Raw genomic sequence first — 17,658 nt, 5'->3', positions numbered from 1 at the left:
ACTAGGAATTAAAATCGTTCGACTTTGAATATCGAAGTCGAACGATTTAGCGCAAATCCTGCGATCGAACGATTCGAAGGATTTTAATACAAGGATCGAAGGAATATCCTTCGATCAAAAAATCACAGGCAAGCCTATGGGGACCTTCCCATAGGCTAACATTGAGTTCGGTAGCTTTTAGCTTCCGAACTAGGGGGTCGAAATTTTTCTTAAAGAGACAGTACTTCGATTATCGAATGGTCGAATAGTCGAACGATTTTTAGTTCGAATCATTCGATTCGTAGTCGAAGTCGTAGTCGAAGGTCGAACTAGCCCATTCGATGGTCGAAGTAGCCCAAAAAACACTTCGAAATTCGAAGTTTTTTTAATTCGAATCCTTCACTCGAGCTTTGTAAATGTGCCCCATAATAAATTGGGAGAAATAGTGTTTTTTCCCAGGTCTTTTGCGGATTTTCTACGTCAAAATTTACTCTGCGAAAAAGTCACAGTTTAATTAATAACCCTTTTTTATAAATTAAAAGGGAAAAAAACCTAGGAAACCTATATGGTTCCTAGTCCTGTTGGCTAAGAGAAGATACAATGTATACACCCGGATCATAACTTTATCCCCCAATGTGGAATTTGGAAAGTTGCATCAGGTAACTGGATACTTCTACCTCTTCCCACAGAAATGCAAGGGGAGTCATTTTTAGCTTTGTGACCCCTGTATGTATATGTACTAGACCAATAATATAATGCCTATATCTACTTGAACATAGCAGAGAAATGATATAACATTTATTGGTCATGGAATTTACAGATGGTTCCCATCAATGCTGTTCAGCCTGCCCCTGCGCATATATTTATAGCTGATAAAACAATTGGGTAGTTGAGTCATGTTTGAACTCAAATATTTGGCAGCTGCTATTGCATTATTCTCGTACCCATGAGGTTATAATGTTGGTCTAACCAATAGGGATGATGGAATGAGAAATAGTTTTCAGGTTATAAGTATAAAAGGAGTGTCTTACCCCTGTAGTCTGTAACTTCCTTATTCATTTGTCTTCCAGGGCTCGACCAGATATCAAAGCATGTGACACCTTTACATAAGGGTTATTTATCAAAGTCCGGATTTATCCCATTGACCTTTTAAAGGGGTAAAACACAATTATTTCCTTGGGAAAAAAAACTAAAATTTTTCAGGATTTATTAAACCTCAAGGGTGTAAAAAGTCTGATTAAAAAAGTACTTCAACTCAGACCTGCCAAGTTCATGTAGAAATCAATAGGAGGAGTCCCGAAGATATCCTGATCTGCACTGGGTTTCATGCAATAATGTGAAGATTTTGTGGTTTTTGGGCATCAAATATGAAAAAGTCAAAGTTTTTGTCGACAATCCGGTTATATATGTATATTTGTTGTGTTCCCTTTACCAACAAAATCCCTTATGAATACCTTGAGCTGCTCAAATTAACCCTTTAAGATTACATTATGTCATAGACAGGGGATTATGGCTGAATGGGGCCTAGTTAATTGTAGGTTTAGTGTGGGGTCCTGGTAGAAATGCCAACAAATTACAAAGAAAAATGACGGGTTAGTTGGGCAAGGCTCTTACACACGGGCATTTTTTCCTGCATTTTTATGCGTTTAACACTCGTTAAAAAGCAGGTTTGAATGTGAAAAAATGCATTCGCTTAACGATTCCATTATATTCTGCCAGTCTGTAGTCATGAGCGTTCTGAGTTGCGTTTTACTCCATTTGCGTTTTAGTGCGTTTGTTTAGACATACGCATATTGCATTCTCTTGTGCTTGATCAATAGAATAGAGGGTTGCCTTTGGAACAGAAAAAAATGCGCCTAGCTGTGTCCAAAAATGCAATATATTCGTTTTTCGCACTCAGGACGCAGGAAAAAACGCCTGTGTGCAAGAGCCCTTAAACACCTTGGTCTACCTACCACACCTGGGCAGTAACCTATAACCCTGGGCAATAACCCATAGCAACCAGTAGTAATGGGAGAATCCGTCCAGTTTTTTTCCCAAAAAACGGCGAAAAAATTTGCAAACTGAGAAAAAATTGTGAAATGCATTGAAGTCAATGGGCGTCAAAATAATTATGAGGCGAGCGACAATTTTTATAGACTATTTCGTCCAAATGCTTTAAAGTCAATGGTCGCCTGAATAATTTTGACGCAAGACAATTCTTTTTGTCGTTGCAAATTTCTCATTGCCAAATTTTCGCTGCACATTTGCGGGTGGTGAAACACTGAAATTCGCAGGGAATCCATGCCTGGTGAATAAATTCGCCCATCACTAGCATCTAGTAAATGATTAGCCTTTTGCCGCCAGCTGCAAGAAGAACAATGGGAACTAAAATGTTGGTTTCCAGGTGCAAATCTGCCCAGTGTTGATAAATGAGGAACAAGACCCTTGTCTTGAATTAGTAAGCGAAAAACCCCTGTGTATTTAGTTAGAGCCAGGCAGGCAGTAGCAATAGAGTGAGTTTGGATGAAAATATATACCCATATCCCTCTCATGATACTCCTACTTCTTCTGCACTTATTCATTACATAGCAACAGACACAGTTTTTTTTATTCCTGATAGTGAAAATAGGGCATTGGTGGAAAACAACTTGCCAATTTGCTTCTTTTTGTAAATGAAAAATGGCAGTATCAATTCCACCTTATGTCAGTGCCATTTGAACAGAATAAAAACCACTGGAATCCATCTGAGATGTTTAGATTTGGTCTTCACACGAGAAGAAGAATTTTCGCTCCCAATTCAGCAGGTCACAAGGGAATACACTGTCTCGTCTGCACAGCTCTGCATTTGAGGGGCTTTGTTGCTTGGAAAATGATCCACCAAAGTGTACTCAACCTCTTCTGGTTTCTTTATTGTGTTTATGGAAAAGAAAACACATTCAATTGTAAGCTTATTTTTACAAATGAATTCTGTCCCAAATGCACTCACCCCCTGAAGTTACTTAATCCAACAGTACTTTCTTCAAAAAGCAACAAAGATAAACAGGAATAGAGTAATTTGTTTTATCTTGGAAGATGGGCAGCAGGAAGTATGTGTGTTGGTCATGGAGACATTTCTATTTGGGGAGGCTACTAACAGAATACTTTTCATTGGAGAACTTATATTCTATATGAAGGCAATAAAGCAGTTGGTGTCTATTTGCAGAACTCAATGCTCTAGAAATCCTCATTAATTTCCACAGTGACTCGTCTTTCATTATCTCATTATCACAGGTCATTGCTGTTTCATGAAACGTTACATATTCCATCCAGTGTAAAAGCCTCCTGAAAACAGAAGATGTTTACATGCCTCACCCATAGCACTACACCCAGAACTGCTGGTATATGGCTCTGAATTATTAGGCTGTATCTGTGCTAGAAAACCAGTGGTTCTGGGTTCATAGTTGGCCAACGGGACATAAAGGAGTGATTTGCATGTCTCCACCCATAATGGCTTATGTGAGAGTTAAATTCTCATTATTGGCATCAAAGCAGTGATATGGCTCGTGGCAAGTAAATACCTAATGTTTTCAGAAGGCCTTATGCTGCATGCTTTGCACATGAACGGCTTTTTGGCTCCTTTTAGCCTGTCTCACCATAACCAGTTGGTTTCTCATATTCAGGGTCGGACTGGGCCGACTGGGCACCAGGGGAAAAAAATGGTGGCCCCGCCTTCATGGGCCTCCACTTCCCGATCAGCTGCCCCACCAAAAAAATGAAATGCGGCCAGGAAACCAGTGGGCCGCCAATGGTCCAGTCTGACTCTGCGACTTACCTTTGCCTTGGTGTAGAGATCTTCTAGCTCCATCTCACTCAACTGGGTTCCTGCTGTGCCATTCCTGTGACATAGACAATATAAGTCTGCTAGCGTGTAAGGGAAGCCAATAACATGTTCAGAAGCTTTATTTCCATCAGATCTGCTACTTCATATCTGATCTGTGTTCTGCTTCTACAGAAACGACTGTTCTAGAAAACTGTTCTGTTCTATGTAGCGATGGTTAAAACTCAGTGGAGGGAAATAAGTCTTGTAAAGTCTTAATAAATAAAGTATTGGAAACTTAAAAAAAAAAACAATAAGTTGCTCAAAACTGATATTTTAAAGGTGATTAAGTATTTGTCATTTGAGATGACTTAACTGCACATCATGGGTTTCATGCAACAGAAGAGTAACATCAATTAAGGGGCACATTTATTAAGGTTCGAATTAAAAATTTTAATTCAAATTTTCTATTTTTTTATGGTCTAAACCTTCAAATTTGACTAGTGGATTACCCAAACTCGATTCGAATGTTTTAAAAAAATTCAAATTAGATTTTCGATCAAACTCTGGCCCATTAGGAATTCGAAAGGGACTATTCGCCACCTAAAACCTGCGAAATGCATGTATAAGTCAATGGGAGAGGTCCAGTGACCAATTTGAAGATGTTACTAGACTTCCTGACATTCGAAAAAAACTCGATTCAATTTTGATTCAAGTTTTTGTGTAAGTAAAATTTGTCAGAGCTTTAGATATATGATTTTTTAATAAATAACCCCCCAATCGAATTTAGAGTAAAATCGAATTTATTAGAGTTAAAAAAAAACTCACATGAATTCGAAATTCAACCCTTTATAAATCTGCCTCTTAGGGGCCAATTCACCAACTTCGAGTGAAGGATTCGAAGTAAAAAAACTTCGAATTTCGAAGTGTTTTTTGGGCTACTTCGACCATCGAATGGGCTACTTCGACCTTCGACTACGACTTCGAATCGAAGGATTCGAACTAAAAATCGTTCGACTATTCGACCATTCGATAATCAAAGTACTGTCTCTTTAAAAAAAACTTTGACCCCCTAGTTCGCCATCTAAAACCTACCAAACTCAATGTTAGCCTATGGGGAAGGTCCCCACAGGCTTTCCTAAGTTTTTTTGATCGAAGGATATTCCTTCGATCGTTGGATTAAAATCCTTCTAATCGAACGATTCGAAGGATTGTATCGTTCAATAGAAGGAATAATCCTGCGATCGTTCGATCGTACTATCTGCGCTAAATCCTTCGACTTCGATATTCGAAGTCGAAGGATTTTAATTCCCAGTCGAATATCGAGGGTTAATTAACGCTCGATATTTGACCCTTGGTGAATCGGCCCCTTAATGTCAGGAATAAAAGCACAACTTAAAAAAGCTTAAACTGAAATCTTTAAATTACTACTGACCTCTGACTTATGACTGGTGATTTGATCACTATTGAATAAGTCAACGGCTGATGGGGACACACACTGATGACAGGTAAATTCTAAGGGGACACCCATAGATGTTTCCTAACAGATAATCCAAGGCAGGTAATTGGGAGCCTTAAAGGTACGGGTATGGGATCCGTTATCCAGAAAATTGTTATCCAGAATGCTCAGAATTACGGAAAGTCTATCTCCCATAGATTTCATTTTATCCAAATATTTTTTAAAAAATTATTTCCCATTTCTGTGCAATAATAAAACAGTCGCTTGTAGTTGATCCCAACTAAGATATAATTAATCCTTATTGGAAGCAAAACCAGCCTATTGGGTTTATTTCATGTTTATATGATTTTCTAGTAGACTTAAGGTATGAAGATCCAAATTATGGAAAAATGCATTATCCAGAAAGTCAGGTCCCAAGCATAATTAAATTAAACAATATAATAATGTTACATATAATAATACAGACACATAAACTATTCTGTGTATAACATGAAGGCATACAGAACAAAAGATGACCAGGCTCAGTTATCCTTATCTCTACTCTAGCAGGCTATGACTTAACACTGACCACATAGAACATTTTGGTTGTATTAGCTTCTTCAACCTATAGGATGCTTATAAGTAACTTTGTGCATCTTAGCCTATTGCCAAATGGGATCTAAACTGTAAAACAAGTAGCCTTTAAAAGCCGTGACTTGCAAAGCCACATTTGAAGCCTTCTCCGATACATTCTGTGTGGCTGAATTCTTCCCAAAACTCTGTATTTCTGACATACAAATAAAAGCATATATGTTTTTATATATACATATACAAATATGTTTATGCTAAAAGCCTTATCAATGAGTCCTGGTGGATGAGATAAGATTCCGATAGCTAAAACTACCGACACAGGCAATTTGGTCATGTATAGGACCACAACAGTGACCCACCATATCAGTGGCTGATCAGGGTGAGATATAAAATATGCAGAAAGGAAAGATTGTGGGAGCAATCCATGGCTAAATAAAAATGTACTAAAATACAATGGAAGTGCTACTGATCTGGCCAAATTAACTACAGACATAGAGAAAAAGAAGAGAAATTGATCAATGCACATTCCCTGGTCCCCTGTCATATCAGTAATCTATGCAGATACATGTATTTACAAAGACAGGGGTTTTTTAGTTACAAAATTATGATCATAAGATTGATAAGCCACATACCACGTCAAGGTAAAACCCATATGGCGGTCCCTAATTATTTACCTCTGGTCATAATTTCAAATGCTAAAGCCTCCCGGCAGAAGAGCCTTACCTGAAATAAAAGGTCTCCCGACCTGGGCATTGGTTTTCATCATAGGGCTTAGTCCTCCCCCGCCATTAGCTTTCAAAGGGGAGAGATAACCTAGACCCCAGCATTGGTTCCATGAGATTAATCCTTCCGGCTTGTGGCTTTTAAGAGAGAGAGAGAAACTTCCCAGACCAACACCCATTTCCAAAGGCATTGTTCCACCATTAAAAGGGACGTGTGTGTGGGGGTGCTACAACCACATGGAAGCCATATTGGTTTTACCTTGACGTGGTATTGTGGCTTATCAATCTTATGATCATAATTTTGTAACTTAAAAAACCCTGTCTTTGTAAATACATGTATCTGCATAGATTACTGATGTGACAGTTGACCAGGGAATGTGCATTGATCAATTTTTCTTCTTTTTCTCTTTGAGATATAAATTAGCAAGACTTGAAAATCCCTTTGGATGAAGACCACATTTTAATATCTGCGTTCCCCTTTTTTCTTTTGTTGCTGAGTTTTCTTGCCACGCCACAACTTTCTTATCCTCCTTACAATGGATTGTAGTGGCATCATAAACGACATAAGAACTGTTAAAATACAGGCCCTCATTATGGAATGCTTTTGGGTTTTTAAAGTTCAGTGGGGGAGGGTTTGGAGTCATTTTCAGACAGCTGGAAAGTGGCCTGTGAGCCTTAAGATGTATTAATTAAAACATACAGAAGTCTTGGCAAGTCATCATAAATTAAAATATTATTCTCCTTCTTCTGGTTAAGGCAGAGGTAGACATCTTATAGGGGTGGTATTATATAATCCATTTCAAACCATACATGCCATGTATATGTATTAAATATTTTCATCCATTTGCAAGATAATCCCTTGCAGATTACATAGCAATTCAAGGTCCAAGCATATGCTCCTCACGTAGGTGGTCACCAACCCCTTCCAACACTTTTCAGGTTGAGCATGCAGAAGTTGGAGTTAGTGCAGTAGGGGTTCATTGCTAGAATGAAGAGTTCTGTACATGCCTGTCTAGTTTGTATGATATTTATAATGAAATATGTAGTTATATCAGTGTGCGCCCAAACATTCTCCTCCCTCTGATGATTTCTTGGAGCTTCTTTGCTACAACCGGACTGAAATTATAATAAAAGTCATTTGATTGTGTTCTCTACAGAAGCATGATCATTTTGACTAGTGTTCTACAAAGATGAACCACCCCCTTTAACCATGTCCGGTTGTTTGTGTGCCCTGTTATAATGAGGCAACATTAAAGGATGCTGGGTAGTGTGTTGAGGGTGCCGGGTATCTACATGCTTTGACTTGTGGAATTAAAAGCCATGTACCTCTATTACAGAACTGCTGGAATCATTTGGACCCATTTGATTAATACCACAGCTTATTGTAGCAATAAAATAACAGCTACTTCAAGTTACTATTCTATTGCAATAAAGTGATATCTATAAAGGATAAAATATAAACAGCCTTATAGACTTTAAAAGCCAAATGCAACGTTCTGCTTCTTCTTCAGATTAGTTGAATTACCTTGAGGAACCTGCAATTGCTGAGACGTTGCAGTAATAGCTCTCTGGTCCATCGTTTGGAAGGAGATCCTGTTGGTTCGTTGCGGGATACAAAATATAATAATCATCAAGGAAAAAGTGTTTGAATTGGAAAAGGAAAATTCACTGGTTATATTGATTTAAATATGACAATTTATTATAACTCTAGGTGAAATAGCAATGCTGCAGTGTCTATAGATGTCTGTATCCATCATTTTGGGCCATACAAATGATATAGGATGATGGGCAAGCAAGTGATTTCACTCCAAGGCAGATATTACAAGTTATTTATGAAGAGACAACATACTCAGCAGCTTTGTAAATACACGCGTGATGTTTTTGTAAGAAAGTTAGCAGTTTTCCATGAAAAACATTTGACAAATATTAAATTCATATCCCAGACTTTGGCCAGTGATCCTGATACCTTGTCTAATATCTGAACCAGAGTCAACTGTCTAGAACCAAAATATTCCTTAGTTTATAGTGATTATGTATCATTCACATCACTCCCCTCTATGGTCCCTACCACAAAACACATTAGTTAGTTGTATCAATTAGCCTAATTGTAGGTTTTTGGAATGGGACAAGGGACAAGAAACAAGAGTAATTGGAGGAAACCGACTAAGGCCTGGAGAAAACATAAAACCTTGCTGCAGATAATGCCTTGGCTGGAACTGAATATATGACCCCAGCAGAGCAGGTCTAATCTTTTTAACTTTGTATTTAAGACTAGTTTGCCTCACCATGCCAAGATTTGTGGAAAGGCCACAGCTTCATCATTTTCTTTTCTATGTTTGGCTTTTAAAGGAACAGTAACACCTACAACTGAAAATGTAATTATAAAATTATAAAAGTAATTATAATATATTGTAGTGTTAACCTGCACTTGTAAAAATTGCGTGCTTGCTTCAGAAACTCTACTCTAGTTTATGTAAACAAGCTGTTGTGTAGCCATGGGGGAAGCCATTCAAGCACAGGATACACAGTAGATAATGGATAAGTACTACTATAGTTTATATAAACAAGCTGCTGTGTAGCCATGGGGGCAGCCATTCAAGCACAGGATACAAGTAGATAACAGATAAGTACTACTATAGTTTATATAAACAAGCTGCTGTGTAGCCATGGGGCAGCCATTCAAGCACAGGATACATAGTAGATAACAGATAAGTACTACTATAGTTTATATAAACAAGCTGCTGTGTAGCCATGGGGGCAGCCATTCAAGCACAGGATACACAGTAGATAACAGGATAAGTACTACTATAGTTTATATAAACAAGCTGCTGTGTAGCCATGGGGGCAGCCATTCAAGCACAGGATACATAGTAGATAACAGATAAGTACTACTATAGTTTATATAAACAAGCTGCTGTGTAGCCATGGGGGCAGCCATTCAAGCACAGGATACACAGTAGATAACAGATAAGTACTACTATAGTTTATATAAACAAGCTGTTGTGTAGCCATGGGGGGAAGCCATTCAAGCACAGGGATACACAGTAGATAACGGATAAGTACTACTATAGTTTATATAAACAAGCTGCTGTGTAGCCATGGGGGCAGCCATTCAAGCACAGGATACACAGAAGATAACAGATAAGTACTACTATAGTTTATGTAAACAAGCTGCTGTGTAGCCATGGGGGCAGCCATTCAAGCACAGGATACACAGTAGATAACAGATAAGTACTCCTATAGTTTATATAAACAAGCTGCTGTGTAGCCATGGGGGCAGCCATTCAAGCACAGGATACACAGTAGATAACAGGTAAGTACTACTATAGTTTATATAAACAAGCTACTGTGTAGCCATGGGGGCAGCCATTCAAGCACAGGATACACAGTAGATAACGGATAAGTACTACTATAGTTTATATAAACAAGCTGCTGTGTAGCCATGGGGGCAGCCATTCAAGCACAGGATACACAGTAGATAACAGATAAGTACTACTATAGTTTATGTAAACAAGCTGCTGTGTAGCCATGGGGGCAGCCATTCAAGCACAGGATACACAGTAGATAACAGATAAGTACTCCTATAGTTTATATAAACAAGCTGCTGTGTAGCCATGGGGGCAGCCATTCAAGCACAGGATACACAGTAGATAACAGGTAAGTACTACTATAGTTTATATAAACAAGCTACTGTGTAGCCATGGGGGCAGCCATTCAAGCACAGGATACACAGTAGATAACAGATAAGTACTACTATAGTTTATATAAACAAGCTGCTGTGTAGCCAGGGGGCAGCCATTCAAGCACAGGATACACAGTAGATAACAGATAAGTACTACTATAGTTTATATAAACAAGCTGCTGTGTAGCCATGGGGGCAGCTATTCAAGCACAGGATACACAGTAGATAACAGATAAGTACTACTATAGTTTATATAAACAAGCTGCTGTGTAGCCATGGGGGCAGCCATTCAAGCACAGGACACACAGTATATAACAGATAAGTACTACTATAGTTTATATAAACAAGCTGCTGTGTAGCCATGGGGGCAGCCATTCAAGCACAAGATAAATAGTAGATAACAGATAAGTACTACTATAGTTTATATAAACATCTTTAATAAATATTTGAATATTTGAATTTGGGGAGATTTATTAAAAACTTGAACGTTCAAAACTCAAATCAGAAATGTAGAGAAAAAAAACTTGAATTGATTAAGTTTAGGGTCCCAATTGGTTGAATTTTTGTCAAGGAAAAGCTCAAAATCACCTGCATACCTTGAACTTTGCCTAGAAAAACCCCCATTGACTTCTACAGGACCTCAATAGCTTTTACCTGATAAATTGTTGCGTTCGAATTTCTTAGTTTTTTGCCCATTATAAATTCCTGATATTCAAGTTTTTTTTTTCTTAAAACTCAAATTTGAAGAGTTAGTTGAAAAAAAAATTTGAATTTTAGAAAAAATTTGAATTCGAATTTTGATGGCCTTACCCGACTGTTGGTCTCCACTTTCCTGCCTCCTGATGCTTCCAGTTTCTTTGACTTTCTGGATGTAGATAGAGGGAAAAGTGTCAGTGTAATATTAAAACAATGAACGCCATAGTAAAAAATAAAAATAATTATTTAAATTTGAACAACATTTCATTTAAGTTACTATCAGATACTAGAAAAGATAAAAACTACTGTTGGCCTGCCACATCCACAAATATATATATATCTTTATTATCCTTACAAAAGAGTCTAATCACATACCTAAGAAATAAATATAGAGCCAGAGCCAATAGTATGACCAATACAACACCAGCTACACCTCCGAGTATAATCCCCATTGGAAGTTCCTCTCCTGTCTGTGCAGCTGCAATAGAAAATAAAAATGTATACAAATGTGCAGCTAATTGTTGGTAAGAAATCTACAAATGTACTAATACACAATGAAAACAAAACAGAGATAACACATTCATTGTTGTGTCCATAGGTAAGTGAAACCTTTTTTTTTTTATTTCCATTGTTCCACCATTGGAGAAGCCAGAAATTAACTCGAGGACAAAAAGCAAATTTGCCCTAAATTTGCCCTAAATTTTCCCTCTATGCCCATGAACCAATTCACAATTCCTTATGAGAGATCATGGATGATCCTCTGTATTTTCTTGCTGAGGTTTTTATTGAGAAAAGCTTTAGAGACAAAAGGCTACATTGAATTCAATGAGAAAAAGGTTTAGCATGGGTAAGGAAAAAAACTTTTCTCCAAACTTAGTTCCAGTTTTTTCAGTAGCGTTTTCACTTTATAAACCATGAGATAAGTTTTTCGGAATTGAATTGAATCTCAAATTGAATCTCATCCATGACTTCCCAATGGACCAGATTCAATTCAGTGAGAAAAAGGTGAAAACTCATGGGGGCAGATTGACTGAAGGACGAAGTGGCCAACGCTAGAGACAATTTGCCAGCGTTGCCACCCGCAGGGACAATTCGCTTATGAAAGAGACATTCGCTAGCATTAGTTTATACTCTATCGCCAGGCAACTGTTCCTTCTGTTACTCCGCAAATTCACTAAAGTGTGGATTTTACAGAACGTTACCTCTTTCACCAGAGTTGACTTCACCACCTCAGACCAAGCGAAGTGCTATAAAGAACCTAGATCTTCCTCAATCTTCTGTCTTCACTTACATCATATCCTGTGTGCCGAAAATGCATTAAAGTTCCAAAAACGCTGGCGACTTTTCCTTTTTAATCTAATTGCCTGCAAAAGTCCTAACAAACTTTTTTTGGGGACCTGGTTTTCTCCAGACATTTCATTACAAATGGAACATTAATGTTACAGTGGGCTCATGTGTAGGGCGTTATATTAACTCTCTTGTCTTTATTAAGGTTCCCTAGACATTTGTAATAAAAAGTGGTAACTTCAAGCATTTGCACCAACATTTATAATAAAGACGTCCATACAACTTTAAATTACCCTCCCTATAAAAATTGACCTAAGCGTAAGATCACTAGCAAATTTTCGATAGGCACAAATGAACGCTAGCTTTGTTATGAAATGCTCACACTGCCGAAGGAATGCTGGCGAAAAGTCAACAGCATTCGGCGCCTAGGGCGCAACTTCGCATATTCGCATATTAGTGAATAAGCATAGTGATAGAAAATTTGCACCTGGCAAAAAAGTGGTGCGAGGCGTGCGAAGCGGTCATTGGTGACAGTTAGTGATGGGCGAATTTGTGCCGTTTCGCTTCGCCGAAAAATTCGCGAATTTCGCGAAACGGCGCCGGCATCTCGTTTTTGACGCCGGCGCCCGTTTTTGACGCCGGCGCCCATTTTTTCAATGCTGGCGCCCGTTTTTGACACCGGCGAAATTTTGCGGGCGTTTTGCAAATTTATTCGCTGGCGGCGAAATGCGCAAATTCGCCGCGAATTTGCGTCTGTCGAATAAATTCGCCCATCACTAGTGACAATTTGCCCTTTAGTGAATCTGCCCTATGGACGAGATTTAATTTGAGATGCAGTTCAGTTCAGGAAAACATATCTCGCTGTTTATCATGTGAAAACTCTATTGAAGTCTATGGGCCAGATTCGATTCAGTAAGAAAAAGTTATTTCGTGGTTTATCAAGTGAAAAGTTATGGACCGGATTCAATTCCAGTAGAAAAAACTTTTCTCCTAATTCAGTTCCAGATTTTTCCATAGTGTTTTCACCTGATAAACAGGCAGATATGTTTTTCTGAATTGAATTTCATCTCAAATTGAATCCCGTCCATGACTTTTCATGGGATAAACTTTTTTCTCACTGAATTGAATCTGGCCCAATGGGAGGAAAAGTGGAAGTGAATTAGGAGAAATGTTTTCTCTCCTCAAATTGAATTTCCTCCATGAGTTTTTTCTTATTGAATTGAATCCGACCCTTTAGCTTTAATTCTAGATACACATATCCTTTTCTTATAATTTTTTATTTTATTATAAGAGATTCATTTTCCTAATTACCTTTATTTAAACCCAGAAGTTGTTAATGTAACACACACACTATAATACTTACATATCACTGCCATCACTGTGACAACAAATAATGGGGAATAGGAATGTCCGGCTCTGTTCTGCACATTGCAGCTGTAGTTGCCAGAACTGGACTTTGTAATGTTATTTATCTGTAATATTCTTCCAGTCTGTCCATTCATACAATTCCCATTTAGATACCAACTGTAGCTGTAGTGGGAGTTAGTTGTTGGTGGGTTATAGTCTAAGAAATGACATTCAAGTTCCAGAATTGCTCCTTCCTTCATTTCTTCTTTTCCTTTAATGGTGACATTTTTGGCTTTATCTGAAGAAACATTGGCAAACGCAATTATATTATATCATAAGCGTCATACTTAGCTCCTTTTAAAGATTGATGGTTTGTGAAGCGCAGCATATTATAATTTCAATATAGATGGGGAGTGAGTTTTAGCATGGTGCTTATTGAATCCAAAGAAGAGACCAATGCAGACAGTGTTTTGAAAGCATCTCTCCATAAAGCAGACCTCTGCTATACGATATTACAATATACCACAACACAAAGTAGTCTGTTGTACATTGTTTTAAGAAAATAACCTCATCGATAGTATCATTTAGGGTTTGTTTGTAGTGATGGGCGAATTTGCGCCGTTTCGCTTCGCCGAAAAATTGGCGAAACGACGCCGGCGTCTCGTTTTTGACGCCGGCGTCCGTTTTTTCTAAAAAAAAAAGAATTTTTGCCGCGAGTTTTTGTGGGCGTTTTGCGAATTTATTCGCTGGCGGTGAATCGCGCAAATTCGCCACAAATTCGCGCCTGGCGAATAAATTCTCCCATCACTATTTGTTTGTTGTGTGGGATTCACTTATATACTGGATTAACAGATCACTACATTATAGTCCTTCTGGCTGGAAGTGAAGTGGATAGAGAATAAAGAGAAGCACCCTCTAACTTTTTGCTTAGTACTGTAGTTCTCTCGTGTAGTTTTTGACAGTTCTGATTATTCACTTTTCATCTATTTGGTTTAGGTGAGACTTTAGAGATGATCTGATGTCTGATGGAAGATCCAATAGTTTGGATTTGCACCCCCCACGGGAATAGAAGTAGGCAGAGAGAAAAGATAACTTGCCTAGTGCCCCCTCCACTATTGCACCCTAGGCTTGTGTCTCTTCTGTCTTCCCCTAGTTCTGACCCTATGAGTGGCACTCCAACTGCAAGGTTATTTTTGGCTGGAAAATTATGTTTTTTTTTTATTAGACTGGCCCTTGCAGGTACAGTATATTTTCTCTGTCAGGCTGCAGCTCTTAGATGCCCTGCTCTTAGCTTTAGCTTAGCTTTTTTCCCCACAAGTGCTCCTTGCGGTAAAGGCTCCTAGTATTTGCCTCAAGACTCCACCATTCTGCAAAAGTACCATGGTTTTGGCAGAATAATGTAAAAAGCAGAATGAAGACAGTTTCATATTTTCAATGAACTTTAAGCAACACTAATACTTACACAAAACCTGCAGCTCGAAGATCTTGGAATCTCCAGTTCCCAGTGAGTTCCTTGCAGTGCAGGAGAATTTCTCTATGTCCCACCCAACAGTCACATTTATTATGTTCTGTCCATGTTCCTCTCTCAGCTCCTCAGTCTCATCTCTCTTATTGTTGTACCAGATAAAGTCATTGGCTGCCGGGTTGGCATCACTGGTACAGACTAAAGTCACATTGTCACCTTCTTTAAGTTCCTTCTTCCCATTAAATATGACAACTGTTACATTTCGAGGAAAATCTGGTAAAAGAGAAATAATATTTATCAGTAGTGATGGGCGAATTTGCGCCGTTTCGCTTCGCCGAAAAATTCGCGAAACGGCGCCGGCGTCTCGTTTTTGACGCCGGCGCCCGTTTTTGACGCCGGCGCCCGTTTTTGATGCCGGCGACTTTTTTCGAAAAAATTTTTTTTTGACGCCGGCGAATTTTCGCGGGCGTTTCGCGAATTTATTCGCTCGGCGCGAATCGCGCAAATTCGCCGCGAATTCGCGCCTGGCGAATAAATTCGCCCATCACTATTTATCAGCAGGGCAGCTATAGAGGCTGGAAGTGGTGAAACAGGGTATAAAGATATAGGACAAGCATAACACGTGTTTGAGGTAGTGATGAGCAATTTTATTTCGCCAGATATGGATCTGCAGCAAAATTCCACACTTAGTCCTCTATGAATTTTTTTCTTGAAACCGTGACAAAACTGTTGCAGATACAAAAAAATTCAGTACAAGAAAAAAAGCCCATCGACTTTAATGCATTTGGAGTGAGAAAAAAAATGTTGCATGCGTAAAAAATTGTCGCATGTAAAAAAAAAATTGTCGCCAATTGAGTTCAATGCATTTTTGGGAATTTTTTAGCAGTTTTTTAGCTGTTTGAATTTTTCGGTGAAGCAAAATGGGACAAATTCACTCATCACTAGTTTGAGGTTAGTCAGAGTATGAGTACTACACAGAGGGTAGTAAATACGTCTAGTAGTCTGCCATTGGTGATGGGGTATAATGAGTTAAATCATATTCAGGTGTTGGGAGAGTCTATAGACTATAGCATATTGCTATAATTGCATTCCTAGAGGGGATACCCACCTTAGCAAAAAAATGTGGATTGTGGATTTCCAAGTTGAAGAGTCTTAGTGGCCTAACAGTTTAAACAGAAATTACAATTTGTTTTATTATTTGTTTTATTATTTGTAGTATGGGTCTATGTTTTCATGCTTATGTATGGACCCTGAGGCGTAAGTTCCCCTTTTCATTTGGAGCCTCATGGTGGATACAGGGTCTCCTAGAGTTTCCAAGCGCAGAGCTCTTGGATTGGTGCAACATGACTGATCCCAAAAGCAGCCACAAGGTGTCGCTGTGCCCTATAAAAGGAGATTGCCATGTGCTCACAGCCATTACTGCTGGAGGATTCCTACTTTCACTTTCATGTAGGAGGTGATCAGAAAAAGAGAGGATCCAGGATGATTTCTGTTTATGACACAGGCTGTTGTTGATGCCTGCCACGAGGGAGCCAGTACCTAACCGGAGGGAAAGGTATTTTGGGCTGCTATTGTTACTTGGGACCTATTGTGCTCTTTGGGGAAAAGGGACTGAAACTCTTTGTCTGCCAAAGGAGTTGCAGGACTTTGCCTGGCATGGAGGGCCAGGAAATGGACTGCCATAGGTTCCCATGGGAGTGGGTTATATTTGATGTGATGTAAATTTGTTTTACTTCCCCTTTAAATTACAATTTCCTTATATAAAGTTAAGGTTTTTATATAATAAAGTGTGTGTTTCATGTTATTCCTAATGGGACTATTGAAGAATTAGGGCACAAATGGTATATTATGTTTTGGGGTTCTGTACCAGCTCATTGTGCCCATAGCTCTTTAGAAGGTGTAAGGGACTCATAAAATAGTTGCCCTTTATTCAGGGAATCCCCAAAAATTTAGACAGTGAGTCTTTAGCATAGGAGATGACTCTTTCCAAGGTTACAGGATAAGTAAAACTTTAAAATAAGTGAATGTCAAATTGATGAGGGGGCTATTCTAAGCACTTGTACATTAATTATTTTATTTTTTTAATCCCAAGATATTAAGGGATACATGTGCTGTTAATTTGAATGAATTTTGTTCCAACAGCGCCACCTGCTGGTCAGTTTCCCACCAGTCTGACCAGCAAGTAGTCAAGGAAGTTGTCAGGAGAAAGAAAGAGGCTGATTCTTCTGCTTAGGAAAGATGTGAGAAAGGTTTCTAATTTTATTCCTAAGCAGAAGAACATCAGCCTCTTTCTTTCTCCTGACAACTTCCTTGACTACTTGGTGGTCAGATTGGTGGGAAACTGAGCAGCAGGTGGCGCTGTTGGAACAAAATTTATTCATATTAACAGTACATGTATCCCTTAATATCTTGGAATAAAAAAATAATTAATGTAAATTACAAAAATGCTTAGAATAGCCCCCTCATCAATTTTTCATCAATCCTTAAAAGTATGTTCCTGGATATTTAAGAGGGTGTCACTGTTCTAAAGTATATAAGCTAAGTTAACTTTTAGTTTGTTATAGAATTGCAAGTTCTTAGCAACTTTTCAATTGGTCTTCATTTTTAATTTTGCATATGTTTTGAATAATTTGCCTTTTTCTTCGGACTCTTTCCAGCTTTCATTGACAGCCA

At 38.5% G+C, this 17,658-nt stretch overlaps 1 protein-coding gene across 2 annotated transcripts in view; it reads right to left on the bottom strand.

Annotated features, from left to right (window-relative positions):
* Nucleotides 1–2,114: 2,114 nt before the first annotated feature.
* Nucleotides 2,115–17,658, bottom strand: part of LOC121396607 (sialoadhesin-like) — a 38,557-nt gene continuing 23,013 nt past the window's right edge. For both annotated transcript variants that reach the window (XM_041571712.1, XM_041571713.1), the window contains exons 5-11: nucleotides 14,983–15,258; nucleotides 13,537–13,818; nucleotides 11,262–11,364; nucleotides 11,001–11,055; nucleotides 8,034–8,101; nucleotides 3,773–3,836; nucleotides 2,115–2,866 (exon numbers count right to left, since the gene is read on the bottom strand). In XM_041571712.1, the coding sequence (XP_041427646.1) occupies nucleotides 2,759–2,866; nucleotides 3,773–3,836; nucleotides 8,034–8,101; nucleotides 11,001–11,055; nucleotides 11,262–11,364; nucleotides 13,537–13,818; nucleotides 14,983–15,258 (956 nt within the window). In that variant the 3' untranslated portion in view covers nucleotides 2,115–2,758. The remainder of the gene's footprint in view (nucleotides 2,867–3,772; nucleotides 3,837–8,033; nucleotides 8,102–11,000; nucleotides 11,056–11,261; nucleotides 11,365–13,536; nucleotides 13,819–14,982; nucleotides 15,259–17,658) is intronic.

Source organism: Xenopus laevis, chromosome 7S (genome assembly GCF_017654675.1).
Source record: "Xenopus laevis strain J_2021 chromosome 7S, Xenopus_laevis_v10.1, whole genome shotgun sequence".
Classification (NCBI taxonomy): domain Eukaryota; kingdom Metazoa; phylum Chordata; class Amphibia; order Anura; family Pipidae; genus Xenopus; species Xenopus laevis.
Note: the sequence above shows the minus strand (reverse complement) of the source record. Positions and strands in the feature narration are given on the sequence as shown.